A 27,393-nucleotide genomic window follows, 5' to 3' on the forward strand; every position below is an offset into this window, starting at 1 on the left:
CAATATGGTAAGGATAAAACCTTTTAAATGAAACCTTCAAAAATTACAAAGTACTCAGAAATTATAGGTGGAACCATGTTGGTAAGATCTGTTTGTACTCATATATATATTGCTGGTAAAGAAGTAAAGGGAGACTAGTATAGATCTATTTCAAGCTATTTAGCTCTCATCAGCTAGCCATACCCTTACTTGGATTCAAACTTGGGCTTCCTGCATGTTAGGCAGTTGAATTAACCTCTGAGTCACAAGTTTTGTGTGTGTGTGTGTGTGTGTGTGTGTGTGTACAGTTAATATCTCGGGTTTCTTCCCATGTAATTGTAAACATATCCTTAAAAGAGTAGTAGCGACGTTTCGACGAAATCACATTCGTCATCTTCTGGCTGATGTTCTCAGTTTGGTGCTTATGGGCAAACTGTGTGATCATAACTGACGTTTTTCTATGAAAAGAGGCAAAGGTGTATTCTGATTGGTTGACAGTGTTGTTGTATTCTGATTGGCTGATGAAGTAGCTGTATTTTGATTGAGTGGAAGTGCTGTTGCTTGGTTGTGGGTCAATGGATAAGTTATGCTGGAACTGGTGGCAACACAGGCATTTTGATGAACCTTTGATCTATGGTTTATATTTTGTGTTAAGATTCGTCTGTCTATGAGAGCAGGTTTCCAAAGAGTAGGCAGACGGGAAGTGTCATCACATTTATTCATACAATATGGTATTTTCTCTATTTCAATGGCCTCTCTGATTATTCTGCCATTGAGATGTTCTATTTTTGCAACTGTTTTTGTGTTATTAAAATTAATATTATGTCCTGTGGCATTTAAATGTTGTACTAATGATGATGTGTGTTCTTTCTTTTGTACTGAGTTTTTAAGTTCCTCGATGCGCACACTCATTCTTCTGTTGGTCTGTCCAATATATATTGAGGGGCAGGAAACACACGGGATTTCGTATATGCCTTGATCTTCTAATTCTATTTTGTCTTTAGGGTTTCTCAAAATAGACGATATCTTTCTATCTGTGCAAAATATGGTTTAGATGTTGTGTCTATGCAGTACTTTGCTAATTTTATCCGTTGTTCCTTTTATATAGGCCAAGATGGCTTTCCCATTGTTTTGTTCCTCTTGTTGATTTCTCTTCTGTCTGGATGTTTCATGCTGGATCATACTGATGATTTTATTTCTACAGAACCCATTTGATGTCAGTATGTTAGTTAATGTATATAATTCTGTTTGTAAATGTGCTTCATCAGCCAGACGTTTAGTTCTTGTGGTTAATGTTTTGGCAACAGAGTTTATTTGTGCTGGATGGTGATATGATTTAGCGTTGAGATAGCGGTTCGTATGTGTCTTCTTTTGATAGATGGTATGTCCTAAGGTGCCATCAGATTTTTTATAAATTAATACATTGAGGAAAAGCAACTGATTTTCTGATTCTATCTCCATGGTGAACTTTATTTTGGGATGGAGGCTGTTCAAATATACTAAGAAGTTTTCCAGTTTATCTCTTCCATGCGGCCAGATCACAAAAGTGTCATCAACATATCTAAGCCACAATTTTGGCTTGTTAAAAGTTTTTTCTAAAGCATTGGTTTCGAAATCTTCCATGAAAAGATTAGCGATAACCGGTGATAATGGTGATCCCATTGGTGCACCTTCTATTTGTTTATATCTCTGTCCTCTGTGTATGAAATATGTGTTGGATAAACAATGTTCTGTTAAATCTGCGATATGTTTCGGTAGTTGATATTTGTTTTTAATTGATGACAGGGCTTCTTTGACAGGTATTTGCGTGAATAGTGATACAACATCGAAGCTTACAAGCAAGTCATTTTCTTTTATGTGTTGCTTTTTCATTATTTGTATGAAATGGTATGAGTTCTGTACATATGAAGCAGCAGATTCTGCATAAGGTTGTAGATGTTTTGCTAGATATTTGGCTAGATTTTGTAACGGTGAGCCTATGGAACTTACTATGGGTCTAAGAGGTATTCCATCTTTGTGTATTTTTGGGAGGCCATACAGTTTTGGACATTTTGATGGTTTTTCTCTGGGGATAATTGTTTGTTGGATTTCTTTACTTATAGTACTTGATTTTATCTTTATCCTCGTGGTTTTTTCTAGATATGTTGTTGGGTCTGTGTTTATGGGTTTATATGTGGTATCTTGAAGTAAGTCAGACAGTTTCTTTTCATAGTCCACTGTGTTCATTACTACCGTTGCATTGCCTTTATCTGCTGGTAATATTATGCTATTATCGTTTTTTAAAACTTAAACCCTAAACACAGACCCAACAACAATTACACAGACATTCACTTGCTTTGATCATTATTTCAGATTTTTTTTCACTAACAACCTCAATTTCTAAGTAACATAAATGTCATATTTCCTACTTGTACTAAGCTACTTTCCACGTAGATCTAAAGGACAGCTTTACTGTATCTCTCTATGTCTCTGTCTATTTAAAAGCTCATTCTTCTGTCCATTGGATAAACAAGCTTATAGATGTGGATCATTGCTTATCTAAGGTAACCAATTTTAAATAAAAACAAGGACCAAAATTTTCCTTTTACATATTTTCCTTTTGCTTCCTAGGAGGATGCAAAAGTATTGAAGATATTGGTAAAGAAAACAAAACAGATCACAGAAGCACATAATTTATTATAAAGTATCAAATCAAATCAAGTTTATTACAGTCAAAGTCCAGAGACCAGAACAAATAAAAACACTCTAGGAATAGAGTTAAAATTATAGAATAAGATAATAAATAACAAATAAAATCTATATTAAAATCACAATTTGGCATCCAATTTGTCAGTTACACATGGCCTAATGATACTATAATATACTTTAACTATGAGGCCCATAGTCATTAAATACTAAAATTCAAAAGAGTAGTAATGCAAAAGAGTTTGCTACATTAGTTGTGTAAAATAGCTATGATGGATTATTCACGTGTTTCCAACAAATCCTTAATGCTGCTATGCAGAATCTAGCCACCTGCGCTGTAATCACAGCCTGTTCATCCTTAAGCAGCCACTGGAGATAATCAGTGTCAGAATGGACAGGATACATGTTGTTTATTGGGAGGATATGTTTTTTTAAAAAATATTTCTATAGAAAGAACATTGAAGGCATATGTGTCTAAAGGTCTCCATCTCCTGAGTTACAGAAACAGAGTCTGGTATCCTTTTATACTTGCCATACAGGATGGCCAATGGAAGTGCATGGCACCATGCAAGAGAAAATCCTTTCCTGTGGGTTGCCATTTCCAACTGGCTAAGATAACTTGCAGGAATAACAACGTATCTAATAGAGTCTGGAACCAGAAACAACAGAACTTTCCCTAAGCCCACTTGCCTCTCAATGTCCTCTACCCTTTGTCGCAAGGTTCATTTTTCTTGATCATAGTCCAACTTGAGTACTGAGGCTTAAGAGAAGCCTAGTTTGGCAAGGTTGGATTCGATGGCCTTGATTCATGAAGAGAAGAATTTGTCTTGGAGAATTAATGGAGCAAGGCATTTCAGGAAGAAATTAAGCTTTAGCCAAAGATTTAAAGAAGCTATACATATTCTTGCTTTGACTTTTATCAATCCTGTCTCCAGGTGCAGAAGTGCATTTGAGATACAATGCGGCATCTGGAGAATTGCTCTAATAAATTTGGATTGACCTCTTTCCAATAGTGTGAAACACAAAGCTGAGAGTCCGAGCAAGGTCCCGTAAAGGTGTGCTAGCGGCTTATTCAGAAAGAGCTTAATTGCCTCAGAGACATAGTATCTTCTCTTTGTGCAGAAGAAATTGAGAATGGCGTTTGCTGATCTTTGGTCAAAGACAGTCGCATATTCACCATGTGCTTTTCTTGAGCCAGTGGCATTGATGACCACCCTTAGGTACTTAAAGGTGGTTACTTGCTCTATATTATAACCATTAAGATACCATATGCAGAGCTTTGGCCTTTTTGCAAAGACCATAACCTTGGTTTTCTGGCAATTTATGTCCAGTTTATTGTAATTATAATATTGGATAAGGGTTCACAAGGCTCTTTTAGGCCTACTGGTGTCCTGGAGAGGATCACAGCATTATCTGCATAGAGCAGAGGGGTGATGCTTTGGTCACCTATTTTGGGGGGATGGTAACTTGGTTTATTTAACCATTTTACCATGTCATTTATATAACAGTTGAAAAACATGGGGACAAAAATGCACCTCTGTTTAACCCCCTTTAGATGTTTTAGTATGTAAGGCACATAACAAATGGAGAAGCCTATGATCAATTGAAGCAGCTTCCAACTTCTCCCATAGCTTAGTCTGGTAACCGTATCAAAAGCTGCCTTGAGATCTATGAAGGCAGCTTATAATGATACAGATCTAGTTGATATATATATTTTCAATCAAATGATGGAGAACTAAGCACTGATCTATGATGCTTCTTCCCTCTCTAAACCCAGCTTGCTCTTCAGCAATCAAGTTCTCAAAATCCGGCCACTCCTTTAATTTATCTTGGAGATGTTTGGCGTAGAATTTGCTGATTATATTTAGCAGATTTATTGGTCTGTAATTAGCAGGGTCATCTCTCTTTCCCTTTTTAAACATTGGGACAACTGCCAAGCCCCAATCCTCTGGAACATAGCCAGTGGAATCGATATAGGTGAATAGCGCCTCCAGGACTGGTGTTCACCTTCCATATTGTTCTTTGATAGTTCAGCAGAAATGAAGTCAGCTCCTGAGGCCTTCCCAGTCCTGAATTGGCCAGTGAGAGATTTAATTTCAGACTCTGAAACTGGGGGCCACTCAGGTAAATCCTTCATTGTATACCTTATTCTCTCACTAGAGGGTCTTCATACATTCTCTGAAAGTGAAGTTCCCAGGTAGTAGGAAGTATATGGGAGTCTAATGGGGTATAAATTCTGTCAGAGTGTCAGGCTATTAGACTCCAGAATAGAAAAGAGTTCTTTTGCTTTGCTGCCTCAATAAGCAGTTCCCAGAAAGACCTTGTGTTGTGTCTCTTCTTAAGTGCAATCAATTGCATTATAAAGTGAACTTTTTACTTATACTGATATTTATTACATTGATAAGTACTTCTGAAAAAAATTAAGAATGATAGCTTTAAATACAGCATAGTATCTTGATATTTGCTGCATAATGATAAGTATTTATTTATTTATTTATTTTTTATTTATTCATTTTCTATAGCCTTCTATATACTTCTATAATGTAGAGCCTCCAACCTAATACAATTCTACATAAAATAATACCCATGTAAAAAAAATGTTCCTAATACTTCACTGGTCCTAAGAATAGACATATTGTCTCTACCTGCATTTTTCTATCACCATTTTCTTCCCCGTTTCTTGATAAAACAACACCTGTGTTTCTTCTTTGTTATGATGTGTTATACTGCTTTTATAAACTGTTTGCTAAATACTTTTACTGACTTTATTCTAATTCTATGATATTAATGTGAGTGCCAGCAAGTATAACTATCATCTAATTATTTCTACTTGATAGGAAATACTAAATTAATAATGTCAGCAATTTGGTAATCTATTTTTAACATTTTAAATGGTAACAGAGAAGTTTACTATAAATATTTAATCACTGAGTACACAAAACATTCCAAACCAATTGGAGTTATTAAAATATTATAATTAATAACACTAATTATTAATTATTATTAATAATAATTAAATAATAATAATTAATTACAGCTATTCTTTTATAGCCTCCAAAAATGCCTCGGGTCACATATTAATTCAATCAATAGTTCTGAAAACAGTTGTGGATAGATTGCCCAGTCCTGTGAACACTTCAATACTCATTAAAGTACATTTTATTTCAAAATTCCCTCAAAATAAATCAGTAACAAAAGTGTAGTAATGTTCTCGAAATTCATATAAATTTAAACCCATTAAGAATTTTTATGCTCTATCTCTTCCTTTTTGTAGCAATTACATAACATATTAAAATGTATCTTTACCAGGAAGAGTTAGTTTTATTGACACAACATACCAGATTTGAAATATTGTTAGCTGTTATTTCTTTCCTGTATCTATTCATTGTTTTATTTGCATAGTCGGGAACGACTAGCACATATGTATGAGGGGAACCTTTACCTTTTTATGCGCCTAATATGTAATTTGTTTTGCCTATGTTAGCTGATCTACTGAAGATTATTATGTTGAGTAAGTCCTAGATGCTCTGTTTTGAACAAGTGTATTAATTGCCTCACTTGATAGAGATAAATAAAGCAGATACAAAAGAGGTTTTTCAAGGTATTATGCTGAAAAGCAGTTTTCCTATCATCAAAGAAATCCATTCTGCCATAGCAAGTTGATGCAGATATAGAATAGGGCTGTCAAATGAATGCATCACGCGCTGGCCACTTCCACTCCCGTGATTACATGAATTTGACACCCCTGATATAGAAGGACAAATATAAAATCTTAATTTTTTAAAAAGCTAAAGGCTACATGTAGTCTTTGGCTTACAATCATTATTATGATGACACTGAAAAAAGTTACTTATGACTTGGTCCTTGCATTTATGACCATCATAGTGTCCTTGCAATCATGTGATCAAAATTTCCATGCTTGACAACCAGCATATATTTATGACAATTACAACATTCTGCAGTCATGTGATTGCCATTTTCAACCTTCCAGAGGGCTTCCAACAAGAGAAATCAGTGAGGGATTTGCTTAACAATCACAGAATTCATTTAATGACTGGAGTAAAAAAATACATAAAATTGGGCGCCACTCACTTAACGACTGCATCACTTAGTAATGGAAGTTTCGGTCCTGACTGTGGTCATAAGTCAAGGATTACCTGTATATGGGGAAATATTATGCCATTTTAAAAGACAATAAACCTTGCACGTGCCTATGAGAAAGAACTTAGTTTTCTTTCCAACTGCTGTATCAGCAGCCATAATAAAAATGCAATGTTTTATCAGAAAACTAATCCTCCATTCCTGTGTCAAGTCAATAGTAGTGGAGGGTCAGCAAAGGGACAATGGGATGTTCGGCAGTCTTAGATATATAATAGAAATCATTATAATCTATAAACAGACTCATATCAAATTCAGGGAGAAGATTAAAGTAACATATTGCCCTTTGAACACATCATTAGCACTGTTCCCCATCTGGTTATTGGCAATGAGTTTTGGATTGCTCAAAAATTCTGAGTTTTAAAACAAAGAAACCATTCTTCCCAGTTTCTTTTTTTAAAAAGAGTTTGGTATTGTTATTTCTTAATTTAAGGAAAAAAAATAAAATGACAGAAAAGAAAATTGCTATTCTAACAATATTATTAAAATAAACCCCAGGGTAATGGAAAGATATGCAATAAACAAATATTTCACCTTGTTTGAAAAATTTGGAATATGTTACCACATAACTATTTTTCTCTCCACATTTATAATCCAGGCAGGTTTTCCTCATTGTTATTATTTATTTTTTCACAAATATTAGAAATATTAATTTCACTCTTTCATAAACTTCACGTTATGTACTGACTGACAGATTATATATATTGTATGTATCTTGCATTTGGTATTTTTGAGTGTCATAAATAATTAATCATTGGTATGTTGTGCCTAATTTTTATTCTCCTCAAGAAAATGTACAAGAGCAACCAATGGGAAATGATTCTGACCTTATTTTAATATCATTAGAGTTTATGATGTGTGTTCAACCCATCTGAATAAACTAGGAAGTTTTTACAGTTTGTCGCAGTTAGCCAGATGTCCAGACTGAACTGGCATTTTTATCTACCTATCAAGTCCTTCCCAAGGACTTGGATAGGCAGGTATTGATGTTTGATGGTGTTAGAAGTACAATTGCAGGTAAAACATGAAATGTACAATTGTAGCCTCCTGTGATCTTTCCCCAACACAAAATACATTAGATGAAAAACTGAACAACTTAAGTGAAAGACAACTCCATAGTGGAAGAATGAGAAGTTAATCCTATGTTCCTGCTTCTCATTTTGCCTCTTTTTACAACAGCTGTTTCTGAATGTGCTTTTAACTTGTATTAAAGAAAATAAATCATAATCAAGAAACTCAAAATCAAGTATAAGATTTACCTTGATGTGTGCTGCTTGATCTGAGACACTTTGAATCATGTCCTTTAACAGCCAGTGTATATACCAAAAGTTGAGAGCCACAGGCAACTGTTAATCCAAGAAAACATAATCATGCAATTGTGACACTCATGTTTTAGCAGATAATATTTGAATCTTCTGTAAGATGGAAAAGAGAACTCGAAGGAAAAGAGCATCAAACATCTCTTTTCACATATTTCTACCAATTCTTTGTGAATCCATACACACTTTTCAACTGCAACCAGTGCCATTTATTTCTAAATAATCTAGACCTTATACAAGTAAGATAAGGTGACCAGACGTCCCGCTTTTGGCGGGAGAGTCCCGCTTTTCAGGAATTTGTCCCGCGTCCCGCGGCGTTTCAAAAAAGTCCCGATTTTTCTTGAGCCCCAGCTGATGGCTAGAAGAAAAAAAAACCGTTTAAACTCTTGCCCGGGGCTTCAAAGGACCGCCCTACAGGCAATCAGTGTAAAGCAGTTTTTTTTTCCCCTAGCTAAGCTTCAGAAACGAAACCGAAACCAGGGTCTTTGGTGCAGCGTGACAAAATGAGGCAGAGAGAGATTTATTTTTATTTTTATTTTTCCTCCCCAAAAAAGGTAGGTGAAAAACTGCAAACAATGGGAAATTTAGGAGGAGAGTTCAAGATTTTAAAACACAAAGGAAAAAAAGCTGTATTTAACTAGGGAATTGTAATAATTGAGATACTATTAATTGTATATTGTGTTGAAAGCAGAAATGGTTAAGTTGTGGTTCGGAGGAATATATGGGAGAAATTATTTGGTTTATTATTATTGGTAAATATAATTAATTGATTTGTAAGAAATTGGATTGCATGGAAATAATTGGAATATTCATGTTCATATTGATTAATATACAAAAAAGATAGTTTTATAACTAATTGATTTATATTAAAATGTTGAATTTGTATTAAACAACTGTATTACATAATTACATAATTAAACAATGTGAGGATGGATATAAAAATAGATGACAATGGGAAGGGGTATAATATAGAATAGAAGGGAAAATTGAATTTGATTAAGATTAGAGATGAGGATGAAGGGTAATATTGGTTTTTTTAAAAAATAGATGAGGAATAAATATGGCAAAAAGGAAATATAGAAATTGTAAATTTAATTGAAATGACTAAACGCTGTTTAAATTTGTGAACCAGCCAAATATTCTGTTCAAAGAAAATACATTGTATGTTTGTATGTGTGTTTCTAATTATTGCTATTTATTCATATTTGTTCTCTTTTATTCTTTAAAGTTTAACAATTCATTCTTTATCTTAATATCTTTATATTTGCTTGGGGTTGGCTTTCTTCCCTTTCATCTTTTTTATTGTACAGCAATCTTTCTCCTCAAACCTACCACCTCTCTCTTTTCTTTCCTTCTTACTTTCTCTTCCCCCCACCCTCTTTTTCTCCTCCCTACTTCCTCTTTCTTTCTCCTTCTCCTCCTCTCTTCCTCCCTCTCTTACCCTCACTCCTACTCTAATTTCCATTCCTTCATCCCTCTCTATTGCTGTAATCCTTTAATGCATATGGACTACTCAGAGGGCTGAAAAAGTTATTTTTGACTGGTCCTCACACTTTTGACCAGTCCTCGAACTTATGACTGTCCTCACATTTTACATTTTTGCCCTATCTTGTCATCATGGTGAAGAGAAGCAGTTGTGAAATGAGTGACATGGTTGTTAAGAATGCTGCATGGGCATAAATGTGAGGATGGTCATAAGTGTGAGGACCAGTCAAAAGTGCGAGGACCTGTCAGAAATGACTTTTTTCAGCTCTCTGGTTAGTCCTTTTGTGCATATGGACTACTCAGAGGGCTGAAAAAGTTATTTTTGACTGGTCCTCACACTTTTGACCAGTCCTCGAACTTACGACTGTCCTCACATTTTACATTTTTGCCCTATCTTGTCACCATGTTGAAGAGAAGCAGTTGTGAAATGAGTGACATGGTTGTTAAGAATGCTGCACGGGCATAAATGTGAGGATGGTCATAAGTGTGAGGACCAGTCAAAAGGTGAGGACCTGTCAGAAATGACTTTTCAGCCCTCTGAGTAGTCCCTATACACATAGCCATGGCCACCCGGTCACATGACCAGGTAGCCACGCCCACCCAGTCACATGGCCTCCAAGCCACGCCCACACAATAAGCCACGCCCACAATGGTGTCCTTCTTACCAATGTTAAAATCTGTTCACCTTACCCTATAGACATAGCCATGGCCACCCGGTCACATGACCAGCTAGCCACGCCCACCCAGTCACATGACCAGCTAGCCACGCCCACAAAATAAGCCACGCCCACAATGTCCCTCTTTACCAATGTTAAAATCTGGTCACCTTAAAGTAAGAACAATCATTTCCTTCCACAAATAATATTCATGCTAATTTTGCAGCACTTTTATGTGCTATACTAACAATAATAATCATCCTAATCATTAGCAAAGAAAGAACAATCTCAAATAATTATTTATACTCCACTTTTCTATTCACACTTTAAGAAAATGACAATAAAAGTGGAAAAAGTGAAAGTTTAAATGTTTAAAAGCCATAAATTGCATTAAAAACTAAGGCATTCTTTCATATTTTTCTCATACCTCCCAATGCAAAATAATATGACTGAATTCTGACTATCTTGGCCTTAGCAAAAGGCGCCCAAAAACTGAATTATATCTATAGAATTATTTCTTTTATTAGGAAAGATTTTCAATGAGATACAGCTCAATAAATGCTATATAATATATGTAGTCAGCTTGTGGGGAGACGGGTAACATAAAAATGTAATAAATAAATAAATAAATTTTTTTAACTTCCACCTGTTTCTTTAATGCTTTACAGTAACTGAGATATTTGTTTCTTTCATAATGTCTCTAATAGTTCCAGGAATATCAGATAGTAATAAAAATAATGTTCAAACATTTAATATTATGTTTCAGCTCAAATAAAATAGGCAATACATTTTTAAGGATTATGATAACACTATTACATAATTGTGCCATACATACCCGAACTAATACATAAAAGTGAATGGATGACAGGAAGAATGTATCCATTCCATAACATTGTTCCATTCTTCAAAAACTTCCTTAAATATTTTTATTCTTATAACCATCTTGCAGGCCTGTATATATTTCCTGTACCTAAAATCTTTAGTCCTCTCTAGTGTCCAGTTTTTGAAATCATTAAATTGTTTATGTTGTGTCTTGTAAAAGCCAAAACTACTTCTGAGGTTTGGAAAGTAAACCCAGAGGATGTGTTGATGCATTCCAGAATAATTTTAAAAGTGAAAATAATTCTTAAAAGTGAAAAGGAAATGGGTCTCTGATTAAAAAAAAACAACCTTCTGCTTTATTGACATAAACTCAGAGGTAAGAGAGAATCCCTAGGCTAGGTTGAAGAGATAATTGTTTAGTTAGTCAACATTTAGTTCAAAGCGTAGATATCATTGGGGCAGTGAAATAAACCATCAGCCTCTTCCCTCTCTTTTTTACAAAATTTTTATTCCAGGCTCATTCTAAAAATAATTCTGTTGTGAAATACAGTATTCAAACATACAAGTATCCGCAGATGGTGTAAAAAGTATAATGTATATGAAAAAAGAGTGGGGATCATGAGGTTTCAGATATCACCTTGACTTTTTTAATACCTACCACTGATGTCCTTGCTGTAACTTAAGAAGCCTGCCACCCTAAACTCACAATATAGTAATGGGAAAAATATCAACTAGATATCCTTTATCTACCGTGTTTCCCCAAAAATAAGGCAGGGTCTTATATTAAATTTTGCTCCAAAAGGCACATTAGGGCTTATTTTCTGGTTTTGTCTTATTTTTAGGGAAATACGGTACTAAATGCATTCATCTGGCTGACAATCTTAACTGGGGCTTATTTTGGGGAGTAGGGCTTATATTACGAGCATCCTGAAAAATCATGCTAGGAGTTATTTTCCGGTTGAGTCTTATTTTGGGGGAAACAGGGTAGTTATCAACTAGATATGGTGGGGTAGGAAAGGGTTACACAACTTTTCCCCTTTTCAATAAATCTGTAAGAAACTGCAGAATTTACAAGTGCATGCTACAGTGAGCTCAAGGCACTTTTTTGGCCTAAAGCAAATATGAAGTTATCCGTTTCTTCATCCTTAACAAATTATTAAGAAAAATGATAGAAGAAACAAAGGTCAACGAGGTATAGTGATTGCACAATGAAAGCCTTATGTGGAAGAATCTTAAACATTTATTTATATACCATATCATATTATGTAATAGTTTCCTGAAAACAGAAAAAAGTGGTTCTGTAGCTAGTATATTAATAACTAGAGACTTCGATCTATCTCTAAGAGAAATGTACGCAGTGTATATTTAGAGTATCTGCTGGCTTCTAATAATCACTCAAAAGTTTATAAACATGTAAGTCTTCAAGCCCTTAAACTTAAATGCCTAATTGCTCTGCTAGGGCAAGAGATCTTAAATAGCTATTTCCTAAGATACTTTCATTTAATGAAAGTCTGATAAATTATATTATGTAATAACATGGTTGTGTTTTCCAGGATATAGGATGGGATATAAAATTTGTACATTGTACATCAGTTTATGTTCACTAGCTTATTTTTGCTTAAGCACACATCTGGCTGAAACTTGTAATCACTAAATGCAAACCAACAATTATCCTTAGTGGGGAATACTGGGATTAAATAGCTTTTTCAGAGTTAGCCACAGCAGAATTTAAGAATTCAATTTTTTTTTTAACACAAACATATTAAAAGTAATTAAACCCTTTCAACTACTTTAAGGACTTGAAGATAATATAGTAAATAAACAACCTATTTCTAGGAATTGAAAAGTAACACTAAAATCCTATGGATGTTTATTTAAATAAAGTGCATCTTTACCAAGTCAAGTTTGGTAAGTGTGTATTAAATTGCAATCTATATAGTTATATGTTGTTGAGAAGAGGAGAAGGAAACAGCCTTTGAAAGAAGGGCAAAAATAAAACACATGTAATGTAGTGGATCCTTATTTGTTTGCCACAAATAAGTTTTGAAAAAAATCAACTCCAAAGGAAGGAAATAACTTACATTTAATTTTCACAAACAGCAGTTTACACCAGCTATTTTAGAGTCAAGGCAGCTGTTCACAATACTGAGGACATCTATTTTCCCATAATGAATTTCCTACAATTCATTTATATTATGGAAACAAAAGTTACTTGGTTTACCTTCCATTCTTTTAGCATGCCTGGGTCCGAACATAAAATTGCACAGTTAAAAACTGCAAAATAAATAAATTAGCAAATAAAAGCAATTGTTTCTTTGTTTCAGTGGAAAAGTGATCATTTAATATTCTTTATTCCTCTAGAGTGATTCATAAGAGTACTTACAGTATGAAGAGAACTAGCCAGAACCCCTCAATGCAAAACCAGAAAAAAATAAAGACAAATAGGAAAATGACTAAACAAATGTATTTAAACATATTTAAATGACCCATACATTACTTCCAAACAGAGTCCACATTATGGTTTAATCTGCAATTCTTCCATCTATAATATATTAAGGAACCATAAACTGTGGCAAGGAAAGTCGTAAAATGGGACAAAAAACAACTGTCTTGCTTAGCAATGGAAATTTTGGGCTCAATTGTGGCTGTAAGTGGAGGACTAGCTATATGAGCAAAACAAAAAGAAAAAAAGAGGAAAAATACTTACAAATTTCAGATATTAATCAAAACTACTCTTACATATAAATTCACATCTTATTTACCCAATTGCAATATATACAGTATCCTTTTGTGGTCCATCTATCAGCTTTTGAACTTTTAATAAAAAGAACGTAAATTCTTTTCACTGAAATTACTGCACTTTCCAGAATATAGTAATGCAAGAAATAACTTATGTACAAAAGAAAGCTACTGGAATTCAACCCCCACCCATCTTATGAGTCAATATTACATTTCCAACAATAATCTGGACCTTTTTCAGGATTTCTTCCTGAAAAAACACATCAGTTTCTATTTGCCACAAAATAATATTTTTGTTGAATTAATTGTTATGCAGCTATGCAAGAACGTTTACCAGATTTGCCTTATTTCTAGGATTTATTGACCAGCTACATCTGTGCAACAGATGCTCTGTAAATCCCTGTTTAGAATATGGATATATGTAGGGAAGACACATTTACACACTACAACTTAGATAAATCTGTTGCCTTATTTAAATTCTAAACCTGACATCTTAAGAGAGGAAATGATACCAAAGTCAGTTCTTCTATAGTAGGAGCTTTAGGCAGTAACCTGTACAAATTTATTATTAGATCCTTTCATCTTTTTTTCCCAAAATACCACAACAGAATTAAAAGACATGGATTATGCAGTCAGGTGGAATGCAGTGCAGCTATTCCTGGATCTTTTAGAATTACTTTAAGAAATTTGGAATTCCCCAAATATTTTCCTTCAGTCTTGACCACTTAGAATTATAAACAATATGAAATTAAAGGAAGCAGAAAGGAAGAAAGGAACCGGATAACATCTAACAACCACTTTTCTGTATTCCTGAATTTCTCTTTGGTTTAATAGGATGCTGAAGTATTTGATAATGATTCAGTGCCTTTTCTATAACAGGATACATATAAAGGTAGTCCTTGAATTACAACAGTTTGTTTCGTGAGTGTTCAAAGTTACAACGGCATTGAAAAATGTGACTTATGACCATTTTTCACAGTTACAATCTTTCCAGCATCCCCATGATCATGTCATCAAAATTCAGATGCTTGGCAACTGGTTCATATTTATGACCATTGTTGTGTCCCAAGGTCATGTGATCACCTTTTGCAATTTTCTGACAAGTAAAATCAATGGGGAAGCCAGATTCACTTAACAACCAGCTAACTAACTTATCAACTGCAGTGATTCACTTAACAAATGTGGCAAGAAAGGACATAAAATGGGGCAAAACTCAGTTAACAACTCTCTCTCTTAGCAACAGAAATTTTGGGGTCAATTGTGGTCGTAAGTCGAGGACTAACTGTATACTGTACATGCATATGATTCCAATTAAAGTACTGTATATAAAGAATTTTGTACCTGGGAATTTCAAAAACTAAAATTTTTTATTGCATTTGTGTACACATACCCATGGATTTGAGCATATACAAATAGACTTCCTATATAAAACCAATATTGCAACTAGTGTGTGAGAGAGAGGGGGGGAGAGGGAGGGAGGGAGGGAGGGAGGGAGAGAGAGAGAGAGAGAGAGAGAGAGAGAGAGAGAGAGAGAGAGAGAGAGAGAGCGCTCTTTGGAAATACTCCATTGAAATCATTAGAATTTATCTGATGTACTTTTATTGCATATTTATATAATAACTAACAGTCTGGAATACTTTTAGAATAGAAATCCATTTTTTCTAGTCCTTTCTAGTATGAATACATTTGTAGACCATGTATAATTTTTATAGCATTGAAGTTCTTATATTGAATCAGTATACATAACAAACTAACATGAATATCACTCTCCAAGTCTAGTTATAGGTTCCCATAGAGATATCCGAATGTATTAATGTAAAATTTGCCTATAAAGACTTTTCTCCTTTATACACAGCAACTATTTATACTGATTTTCTCTGATTATAGTAGCTTTATAAAATAGTATTATTGCTTATTTCCTTATTTTTATAAAAATGTTTCAGATTGGTGAAATAATCCGCAGATAAAAAATATATGCATCCTTAAATCATATCTATTAGGAAAAAAATATCATCTCCAGCATTGTTTAATTATTTCTGAGTTTTCCTCTGTTTTAATTTGATTTTAAGTATATCAAGTAATGAGATGCATAATTTTGACCTCTAGCCAATTCTATTTGCCAGAATTTAAAAGCCTATGCTAGTTTCATATATAAACAATGAAATATCTCTTTCTGACATAAAAACTCTAAGGACTTCAAGATTATGATTTTCATATGTATAAATGGATAATTTAATTTTAGTGAAGGATATGCTAATATTTGCAATATGTATTTCCACTCCCCTGAAAAGGAATAAATATGAGGATTTGAAACAAATGATAATGGCACTTTTTGTCTATGGAGATTCTCAGTCATCTAGGTGAAGTTCGTGAACTGAAGAAGCTTCTTGGATGAGAAATGAAACATTTTCAAAGAAAAAAAACCAGAAAGTCCAGTTGCCTTTTGAACAGCACTTTTGGGACAATGGCACTTTTGTTTTTATGAAATAAAAGCTATGAAATGAAATACTGATTTGTTTGCTCTTTGAGCAGGTGTTAGCAGGAAATGGGGTAACTATACATTACTGTACATACAAATTTTGGCAGTTTAAAATTCATATAAATGAAACAACTTAATACACTTGAAGTAATATTTGAGTAAGTTAAAGTTCTCTCCAGCGCTCATAATTTTTTCCAGAATTCTACCACCAAATCAACAAATAATCATGGAGATCACTGGCTCTTAGCCTTAATGGCAGAATGGCTGCTTCAGAAGATTATCTGTTGGGAGACTAGAACAGTTTTCTTGTGCAGTTGATAGGCCTCTATGACAAAGCTGTCAAACTCCCGGCCCCTGGGCCGAATGCATCATGCGCTGGCCATGCCCATGCCTGGTTTAGGGAAGGGGGAAAAAATCCTGATAAGACGATGTCTTATCAGTTTGACACTCCTGCTCTATGAGAACAAACTGCTGGACTCAATGGAGTCCAATCTCCTTGCATTACATTTCTGACTGAAATTTTGTCTTATGCATTAAAGGCAAGGCTATTATTTTGAAATGAAAGAAAGTTCAAGTTCCAAGTGCCTAAGTGTCATTGCAAAAGGGATTAATGATTACCCTAATAATTCAAGGTTAAAAAAATATTCAGTGCTACTAAACTGGCTCCAATCATGGCTTCAGAGATCCCAAATGGAATGTTCATTCCCATTTAAATCTGGTGAACAAATGTATATAATAGTACAAATCTGTATAGGATAATTATGTAGATAGAAGATATTCACATCGTTTACTAATTATTTCTGCTCTATGGTAGTGATTATAATTAAAACAAGTTGCTTGCTAAGAATCAGATTTGATATAGTCCTCAATGTAGTCATCTTCAGCCTCTAAAAAATTACTGAACATGGGGGTTATTATCAAAAGAAGAAAATAGTTCTGTAGCCCTTGGAATAGGCCCCAGGAAACACTTTTTTGGGGGGGGGAATAAATTCTGTCCCATTGCCTTTGGGGACATAGACTTTTTTCCCCCAGTGAAGATCAAATGAAATAGCATTATGTATTCCACTTACTTGCATATAGTGAAGATAAAAGCTACATACCCAAAAAACTAGAAAGGTGGAATTGGGAAAGTTCAGTGACCATCTTTAAAATGATGCAACTAAAACAGCACTAGTAAACAAAATTATTCTTCAAGATTAGGATTATGTATATTTAATGGTATTATTACTGTTAGCATTTTGTAAAAAGGATATTGACCCAGTCAATACACTATCCAGAAAATATGTATGATGTTAAAGGAAAACTACAAATAAAACATATTTAAAAATACATATATTCTCCACAAAGTTCTGCCAAAAATAACAAATGACAGAAATAGATTTTATTGAAGAAATCCTGTAATAATATTTAAAGTACAGTATATTTATGAAATAGTTTTTTGAAGGTCAAAACATTCGTCATTGTCCCCCATCATTTGCAAATATATTCCCATCTCACATGATCAAACTTTAATGGAATGTTCATGTCCAGTTCCATCAATTCCTTTGATAATAATTTTATTGAATAGATTAGATATACAAACAGCCCGCAGGAGCCATGAATTCAAGATAATTGCCAAAGGGTCTTTCAAGGAAAAACTGACACTATAGATTAACCCCAATACTATCTCAGAGCCAGAATGTTCCTGGACAAAGAATTCTATTTTGTTGTGATTTAGCATGAACTTGTTTCTACCTTAATGCTGCACAATAAATTATGTTTAAATTATCTGAAAATTCTACCTATTAATGCTTCATGTTATGGGATAACCTGTGTTTTAAAATAGCAGGTGAATCTATTGGAGATCCCTTAAACTACTCTACATAAAATTAACATAATTGTGACTTGGATTCACAAACTGGATCAGATTATAGGACAATACTTTGGGAAATGGTTGTCCCATTCTTAAGGATTATTTTTAGGTTGTACATCTCCAGGATAGAGCCATCTCCTATTTGCTCAACCTTTTTCCATCTTGCCTAATTAAATTGGCCAGATCAGGATTTACTACCTGACTAATATTAGTATATTAAAATAACCTCAATGTTATGGGAGCTATACTTGCTCTCCAATTTGCTTCTTAGTCCAAATTAAGATGTTTGCTATTACTTCTGACACCCTTATGGCTTAGGTTCTCTTTACTTTCAGGAGAATCCAGCCTAACCAGCATCTAGAGTCCTTCTTGATGTTGGCAGAAAGGATCCTTTTTCCATGAAAAGTCAAAAAAGTGGCTAGAAGAAGAAGGCCTTGGAATGACTCTAAAGCAGGGATCTCAAATTCACATTGTCATGGCGGCATCACGTGACGTATCGGGACTCCCCCCCCCTTTGCTAAACCGGGCATGGGCGTGGCCAGTGCATGACAGTGTTTGACAGCCCTGCTCTAAAGTGAGGATGGCTCCCTCCCTGTTATCCATTTGAAAGACACAGAAGATTATGCTGTTCCAGTGGGCTTTTGGAACAGGGAGTGAGATTTAATGGAAGCAGATGAATTATAGGTATTGGTTTTTGGCTTTCTTGGTCGTTAGATTATTTTAGATATGTTGGATTTTACTGAACATGGCCTAAGGTAATAGAAAAGGCAGCATATAAATTAATGTAGTAAACAAATAAATAAAATACTGTAGCTCCTTTATGTAATTTTTAATGTATGTTAAAATGTTTACAGGGCTAAGAATAAATAATGAACAGCCAGAAGATTGGTTTGGTTGGTTTGTTGATATATAAATCTAACAAATAAATATATAAAACAAATCTGGCTATGTTTTTATGTATTTTGGCATTGAATTACCAAAAACACATGGCACTAGTTTTTAAATTATAATCTAATAATTAAATGGCTTAAGCAGATGTCCTAAAATGCCCATCATTTTCAACTGTAATAACTTGTAGCTTTTCCAAGGACATTCCAGTCCTCTCTATGTTCATATTCATCTTAAACATTAACTTCCTCCTCCATTTCCCTGACCATTGCTATGCACAATTGTTTTTTAATATTCCACCATCCACTCACATTACATACCCAAATTATATGAATTTCAAGGTTGATCATTGCAAGGGAGAAGATGACTAGCCTTTACTTCATCTAGGAATGATAGTATGGTTCTTTTTGAAGTCCACAATACTTTCATAATCATTCCCAAATTCATAATCTGAAGAAATCCATTTTTAATCTAGTTTTTTTTTCAGTGTCCAGCTTTCATAGAAGATCATTACTTCAGTCACAACAATTGATATTTGTTGTCACTGAACTGTCCTTGTCTTTCATGATCTTGTCTGAATTGTTATTGCCTTCTTCCGTATGATTAATACTTTCTATTATCTTCTTGTCAGTCAACCGTAAATTCATGTATCATGCAGATTGACACTCTCTTATTATAATGATAAAATGATAATGACAACCCAAATTTTTCACTTTCTAGTTTTATTTCCATAATACAGGTAAACCTTGCTTAACAAACCGAATTAGGTCCAGAATTTTGGTCATAAGTTGTTGCAGTCATTTAAGCAGATCACCATGTGACCTGACTCAATTTTACGACTATCATAACGATGGTCATAAAGTAAATTATCCTATGCACTATTTACCATTTTCTCCCAGAAACAGCAAAAAGGTCACAAATCACAGTCCCATCGAATTTTGTAACTGTTGTAAATGCGAGCCGATTGCTAGGCAACCAAAATGCAATCATGTGGCTGTGTGTGTGTATACGTGCGTGTGTGCGTGCATGCATGCATGCACGCAACAGTCATAATTTCAAGAATAGGTCATTATAACTTTTTTTTAATCCATTGTAACTTCAACTGGTTGTTAAGTTTTGTTTTAAATGTTCAGTTAAAAGGTTAGTGTCATCTTCATATCATACAATGCTATCATAATATTCCAACCACCAATTTTAGTTCCATCTATTATATCTTCTGAATCTAACATTCTTACAGTTACTGTATAAATAAAAGTATATACTATTATCATAAATGCTGTTGCTACGCTGTGAATGAAAGCAATCTAGTTTGTAAAGTGGGGTTGATGTATATAACTAGAGAGGTGAAGATATAGAATTAATTAATAGCAAAAGACTAAAATATGAGTGTTATTTGGTTGTGTATAAAAATAGGAATCCACAAGTCGATGATAATAATACTTTCCAAAGACTGGTGATTTGAGAATAAAAGATGACTTTGGGAGAAAAATGTCTGTGCTCTGCCTTCCCTATTGCAGTGTCTGTCCTCTGGAACATTATAAGCCCCTCCCCCCTCCCCTAAGGAACCTCTTGGCCCCGATGCTTCTGGCATTTTGTAAAGCATAGAAAATGCAATCATTTTCTTATGTGTGGGAGTGAGGAGTGATTTGGACCCACAAGATAGATGTTATTTCATGGTGACTGTTGTCTTCAACCACCATTGTGAGTATTTATTGTCCAACTGTATTTGAATTTTAATCTATTTTAGAATACAAATATATAATCAGTAGTGGTGACGTGTTGAAGCATCAAGGCCTCTGAAGTCACAATTCCAATTTTTTTGTTATATGAAAAAGGACTTTGCTATTATTACTCAGAAGTAATGTTGTGGTTACTTCTGAGTATTTTTACATTTCCTTACATTTTCCTTTGATTTGTCTGATCTTCTTTAAAATATTTCTCATTTTCCTCTTAACATTTTCCTCTATTTGTTAACATTCCTGATTAAAATAACTATCTTTGCTCTTTCTTGTTTGACACTGGAAGTCTGCATTCAATTATGTATAAAAGTCTTATAACTCAAGGTTTCAAACCATGTTGCTCTGGCTATATTAAGCATTCCTTTTTTAAATTTTGGAAATTTTTTTTTTCTAATTCACAGTATCTTTTTTCCCTTTTCATAACTCCTCAGAGTCTTCTTCATATGAGTTATGTATAATAAACCTGTACACTGATATTATGATCACATGTTCTCAAGGTCACATCTTGCTGACATATCCACTCTCAGTTAATTTCTATGGTTAACCTATATATATATATATATATGACTCACATCAATAATTTATGATCTGCTTCACATTCTGCACCTTGAAGTATCCTGGATTGCATTTCTCTATTATCTATTTCTTATTATGAATGTATTTGATTTTAATATTGTCCATACCAGTGGTGAAATCTAAAATTTGTTACTACCGGTTCTGTGGGCGTGACTTGGTGTGTGTGTGGGGGGGGGTAATGTCACTGGGTGGGTGTGGCCAATTTTTTTTTTATTTTTAAAAGCATTTTTTCCTCCGAAGAGGTTGTAGAAAAAATGCTTTTAAAAGTAAAAAAAAAGCCTCTGATGATCGCGCGGCTCAGCTGGGATCGTCAGAGGCATTTAAAAGAAAAAAACCCCTTTTTTCTTTTAAATACCTCTGATGATCCCAGCTGAGCCGCGCGATCATCAGAGGCTTTTTTTTTACTTTTAAAAGCATTTTTTCTGCCGAAGAGGTTGTAGAAAATATGCTTTTAAAAGTAAAAAAAAAAAAAGTCTCTGATGATCGCACGGCTCAGCTGGGCATGGGGGGGGGGCAGGGATTTTTGCTACCGGTCTTGGAACCACCCACCTCCATCGCTACTGGATCGGGCAATCCGGTCCGAACCAGGAGCATTTAACCCCTGGTCCATACAATAATGTCCATATGTAGAGTCTTCATTTAGCTAGTGTTGGCAATAAATACTTATCCTAGCAAAACTCTAAGTACCTGCTTGCTTGTTTATTTATTTGTTCATTCATTCATTCATTCATTCATTCATTCAACCAAAATCTTCCTCTGATTCCAGATTCCAACATTTTCTCCACCTTGTACATTGAATCATTAGTTAATGACACTACATCTTTTCTTTGTCTTATATTTTGCAATGTGCCCTAGAATGTCCCAAAGTCCTCACCCACTAGCAGTATAGCAATTTATTCAGTTAGTCCTTGATTTAGAACCAGACACTCATGTACAGTCTGTCCTGGGCACCCCAGGATCCGCCCCACCTGCCTGAGGCATGCCATACACCTTACCTCTTTATTATTTTTGTGTGACATGTCTTCACTATCAGATATACTTGTGGAAATATTTTGCCAGGAGCAGTAAGTATGCCTCCATTGTTGGGAATGTTATTATCATATTTATCTAAGTTTTCAGGCATGTACAGGTATATATAGGTTTCTTGGTATTACACAAGAAATTGCCACTGAATTCTATACATCCCTTTAATGTGTTCTCATAAAGCTAAAATAAAATACAAACTACAAAAATACAGCCTAAAATATAAACAGATGAATTCACAGTTCCCTCATGTGTCCCAACAATAGCAACACAACTGGAGCAAAAGGCCTTGGCTGCTCTAAGTGTTTCTCCTTCCCCAGCATAAAAAAGCAAGAAAAGAAAAATAGCTCAGAAGAGACAGGAGAAAGTTTCCAAAGAGTCTCCAATTGCCATATAGCTTTCATTGCTGTCATATTGGACACAGATCGAAGAAGAAGAATTCTGTTTCCCAGTACTGAGAAAGAGGAAGGATAATAAATTGCAGTACATACATGCACCCATTAAAAATGTATCTTGAAGGATAAAAGATGATACGTAAGTAAGTAAGTAAGTAAGTAAGTAAGTAAGTAAGTAAAATGAAACCACAATTAACAAGTGTTTGTATGTGTTTAGGTCACACTTTTCAAACTTTTCCATATGGCAAAGTTTGAAAAGTGTGACCTAAAGCCTGTATGCAGTCTATCAGAATCTATCTGGCCAGCAGAGTCTATGAGACCAAATTGACACTTTAAGTCTTGCAGAAACCGAAGACAAACACTTTATTCCTTAAAAGAGGAATAAACAAGTTTGATATGGCCCTCCAGCCAAGAGAGTTACTCACTCGCAGGTTATATGAAATATCAATAGAAGTATGCATTTTACTAAACCAAAGCTCAGACTGATTTTTACAGAATATTAAATTAAAGAATAGTTTAATGTAAACTTACTCAATACATTCAAGCATAAATTATTTTTTTATTTTAAGAATAGATATCTTACGTATATTTTTTCCTTTTTTTCATGTCACATGGTCTTTAGATTACTAATCCTTAAGAGTTAGCCCTACTTTTGAGTGTTTCTCACAGTTCCTAAGAAACTAGGTGATGAAGGCAAAATGTTTACCAAATGCAGAACATAAATAAATAATCTATAAGCATCTGTATCTGTATAAAAGTACATGCTTCTTAACTTTCATTTTGCATCTGTCTTCTCTCAAAAGGCAAATGAAACCCTAACTGAGGGAACAAGAGAAATATAAGGAGAGGGTAAGAGAATATGTAACCAATTTAAACATGTTCAAATCTTCAAGGTCAGATGAATTATATTCTGCATACTGAACTAATGATATTGAAATAATAGCAGAATAATGCTCTGTAATCTTTGAGAACTCCTAGAGAATTTATCAAATCCCAGGAAATTGGAGAGCAAATTTCATTCCCATTTTCAGAAGGGGAAACAGGAGAACCCAAAGAACTATAAACTTGGAAATTTGATGTTCTGTAGTGGACAAGGTCTTAAAACAGATTACCAAGCAGCATGTTAGTGAGCATTTTGTTATGCATACTACAATCAACAGGCACAGCATGGATTTATCAAAAACAAATAGTACCCAGACGAACTTCTTTGACAGTTAGTGTATATATTGTATCTGTATGTATCATTTTTAAAAATACATTACAGCCTATATTTTAATATTTTTCTCATAAAATATTTTCTATTAAAATAACTACTACAGATATCCAAGTTGATGGGCTACAAATATTTTAGAGGGAAAGATGAAATTTAACCATTGAGAGGAACAAATTAAAGGATTTTTTAAAGGGTTTTTTTCCCCCACATGTGGCCAAGAAAGAAACAGGCAATTCTCTACAATTACTCTCTTAACAGGTTGCACCTCTAGCCAACTGGTAGCAATCAGACAAAACAACCGAAGAGGGCAGGAAATCTAAAATTAGGTTTTACTACCCATAATGGAGGATTTATGGGATAATTTAATTGGCAGTCTTGGGATAGAAACCAGGAGAACAGAATAATATTTATATATTTCTCAATATAGTCTGTAAACCTAAATGTAAATATTTCTGAAAATCATTTTAAAAATGCAAAAGGAATTAAACTGTTTTTCCATTTTTCTTGTTGTATTGTTAACTGCAATTAATTGGTTCTATTTGGTACATGTTGATTAACAAATAGCTTGTGACTAGCAAAAGGTTGCAATTTAATCCAATACTTTCATGATATTATAAACCATGGAACTTAACATTTTATAAATGACAAATTGAATTCACCAAATAATAAGTAGTATGGTTTATTATTTCTGCTGAGCTCTTTTAAAATATTTTATAGTATTATTTGCAAGACGTTATATGCCACTAGACGTTTTTATAATATTAATAATCATTAAGAAAATATGAAGTTTTTTCACTTGTATTTAAACAAATAAATCTAAGTTCTCAACCATTATGAACCATTATGAAAATTTTAACTATTATTTTATTAATTATTTATTTATTAAACAAATTTATATAGTTGCCCAATTCACACAGAATAACTCTAAAAATCATTGTAAAAATCCAACATATAATAAAAACCATAAAAAATCCTACCCACACATGGCAGCAACAACGTTGTCAAATTAAATGTTTGCTTGACTCCATCTCCATTCATGGACCTTTCAGAAAAGGAGGCCAATCATACCCTGGAATGAGATGATGTTCCATAAAGAAGGGGCCATCATTGAGGAGACTCTTTTTCATGATTGCACCAGATGACAATCCTTAATCAATGAGGACCAGAACTTATTCTGCCTTCCTGTCCTGATGGGCCAAGTACATGTAATTTAGGGGAGAAGTAGTCCTTCTAATAGCCTGGCCCCAAACCATGTAGGACTTTCATCTCCAAAATAGTACTTGATTGCTGACACATATGAAAATCTTTAATTGCATCACTACTTCTATTTTGAGAAAACAAGCCCTGAATCATATTATTCATAGTGGGTTGGCCTTTTAAAATAACTCTTTCTCTTTCTTTGCAGTAGAACAATCAAAAATAGAATTCTTAATACAGAAAGGCAAATGTGATTAAATAGATATTACTAAAGCTGAAATTCATGAATGGAATGCAAAATTGCAGGACATAACATATTCAAAAGAAACAGACCAGACAAAAGGATGGAAAAGCATTATTAGAAGGGAGAAGATGAATGCATATATATTAAGATCTTAAGAGGAAACTGCTTAGTGAAGAGGTAAAACAGTGTGCACTTTAGCAAGAAGTGACTATGTTGACTTCAGGCTACTACTTTAAAAAGACATTGGGAATACAGAAAGATATATACACCAAATGTCAAGATAACCAATTCCAATATTAAGTGGTTCCCGAAGGATGACAATATTGTGGTTCCCCAGGGATGACTATCCTCAAAGGAACCACAGGAGGATTGAGAACTTCTGAGAAATAAGATACCATACGTACAATTGTACTATACTGTACAATAGGGGGAAATGGAAGAGTAGCTTTGGAAAATGTTACGGATATATAAGGAGTATTCTTCTGCTAAGAATTAGAAAAAGTATATACACAAAAGGAACTTCGCATGAGAAGGGAAGCTAAAAAAAGCAAAAAGAGCCATTTTTTGGCTGTGACAGTTGGAAAGGAAAGAAAAATGGGTGGGCAGGTGGGCTGCTTGTAAAAAAAAAAGGAGAATGCCAGGTAACAGGAATCTTATTCAATGATATTCAGATTATCTATTGAGAAGTGAATTCATGGAGCATTGCATTTTAGACAACTATGTACATTAGGCGATATCCAGATTCTGGCACTCAGCAGTGTTGCAAGCATTATGTGAACTCTCTTGCCATGCATTCAAGTCATCTACAGTCTGGTTAGCTTGCCAATAGTGCATGTGTTTGTAACAAGAGAAATAGTATGCAGGTAGTCCTTGACTTATAACCATTCAGTCCGTAACTGTTCGAAGTTACAGCAGCAGTGAAAAAAGTGACATGGCCGTTTTTCACTTTTGACCATTGCCGCATCCCCATGGTCACATGATCAAAATTTCTATGCTTGTCAACTGGCTCATATTATGACAGTTGCAGTGTCCCTGGGTCATGTGATCACTTTTTGTGACCTTCTGACAAGCAAAGTCAATGGGTAAGACAGATACACTTAAAACCTTGTTACTAACTTAACAACTGCAGTGATTTGTTTAACAATTGTGACAAGAAAAGTCATAAAATTGGGCAAAACTCAACTCTCTCTCTTAGCAACAGAAACTTTGGGCTCAATTGTAAGTAAGTGAAGGACTTACACCTAATTGTAATATCTGTATGAATAGAGGCCTCTATTTTTCATTCTCAAATTCATAACAACTATTATTGTAACAAAAGAAATAGTAATACTTAAATATTTGTAGTGTTTGAGTTATATACTGTATTTCTATGAGATGCAACAGGATAAAATGATAAAGGTACAATAAAGGTACAAATGATAAAGGGCAAAAAAGTATTTAGTCAGCCACCAATTGTGCAAGTTCTCCCACTTAAAAAGATGAGAGAGACCTGTAATTGTCATCATAAGTAGACCTCAACTATGAGAGACAAAATGAGAAAACAAATCCAGACAATCACATTGTCTGATTTGGAAAGAATTTATTTGCAAATTATGGTGGAAAATAAGCATTCTAGGGTTGCCAGGTGTCCACTATTTGAGCGGACAGTCCTCTTTTTTCACATTATGTTCACTATTTTTTTTCACAAAATAGTGGACTTTTTTTTATTCAAAAGCTTTATGATGAAATGGTACGTAAGTTTTGCGAATCAGAATTCCATGAAGTTTTGCGCCATGTTCCAACACGTTGGTTAAGTTTGTTTAAAGCGGTCGAAAGACTTCTTTTAAACTGGATACCTCTAAAATTGTATTTTATTTCTCTTGGATCTGATGAGTGCCATAATGTTATCTGGAACCTTATTTCGGATCAGGAAAATGAACTCGCAAAGGATGATGAACCAACAAT

The 27,393-nt window shown here is 34.2% G+C and overlaps 1 protein-coding gene across 39 annotated transcripts in view; it reads right to left on the reverse strand.

Moving 5' to 3' along the window:
- Window positions 1–27,393, reverse strand: part of ERG (ETS transcription factor ERG) — a 115,907-nt gene that overhangs the window by 69,332 nt on the left and 19,182 nt on the right. For 8 of the 39 annotated variants that reach the window (XM_087895135.1, XM_087895132.1, XM_087895152.1 and 5 more), the window contains exon 2: window positions 8,082–8,168. The exons of 8 other annotated variants lie outside the window; for them this stretch is intronic. In XM_087895135.1, coding sequence (XP_087751261.1) covers window positions 8,082–8,120 — 39 coding nt within the window. In that variant the 5' untranslated portion in view covers window positions 8,121–8,168. Of the gene's footprint in view, window positions 1–6,756; window positions 6,822–8,081; window positions 8,169–24,985; window positions 25,078–27,393 lie in introns of all 39 variants that reach the window. 23 more of the 39 variants (XM_087895155.1, XM_087895124.1, XM_087895151.1 and 20 more) reach the window with 5 other exon arrangements.

The sequence above is a fragment of the Pantherophis guttatus genome, chromosome 5 (assembly GCF_059756535.1).
Source record: "Pantherophis guttatus breed Tessera chromosome 5, ASM5975653v1, whole genome shotgun sequence".
Classification (NCBI taxonomy): Eukaryota; Metazoa; Chordata; class Lepidosauria; order Squamata; family Colubridae; genus Pantherophis; species Pantherophis guttatus.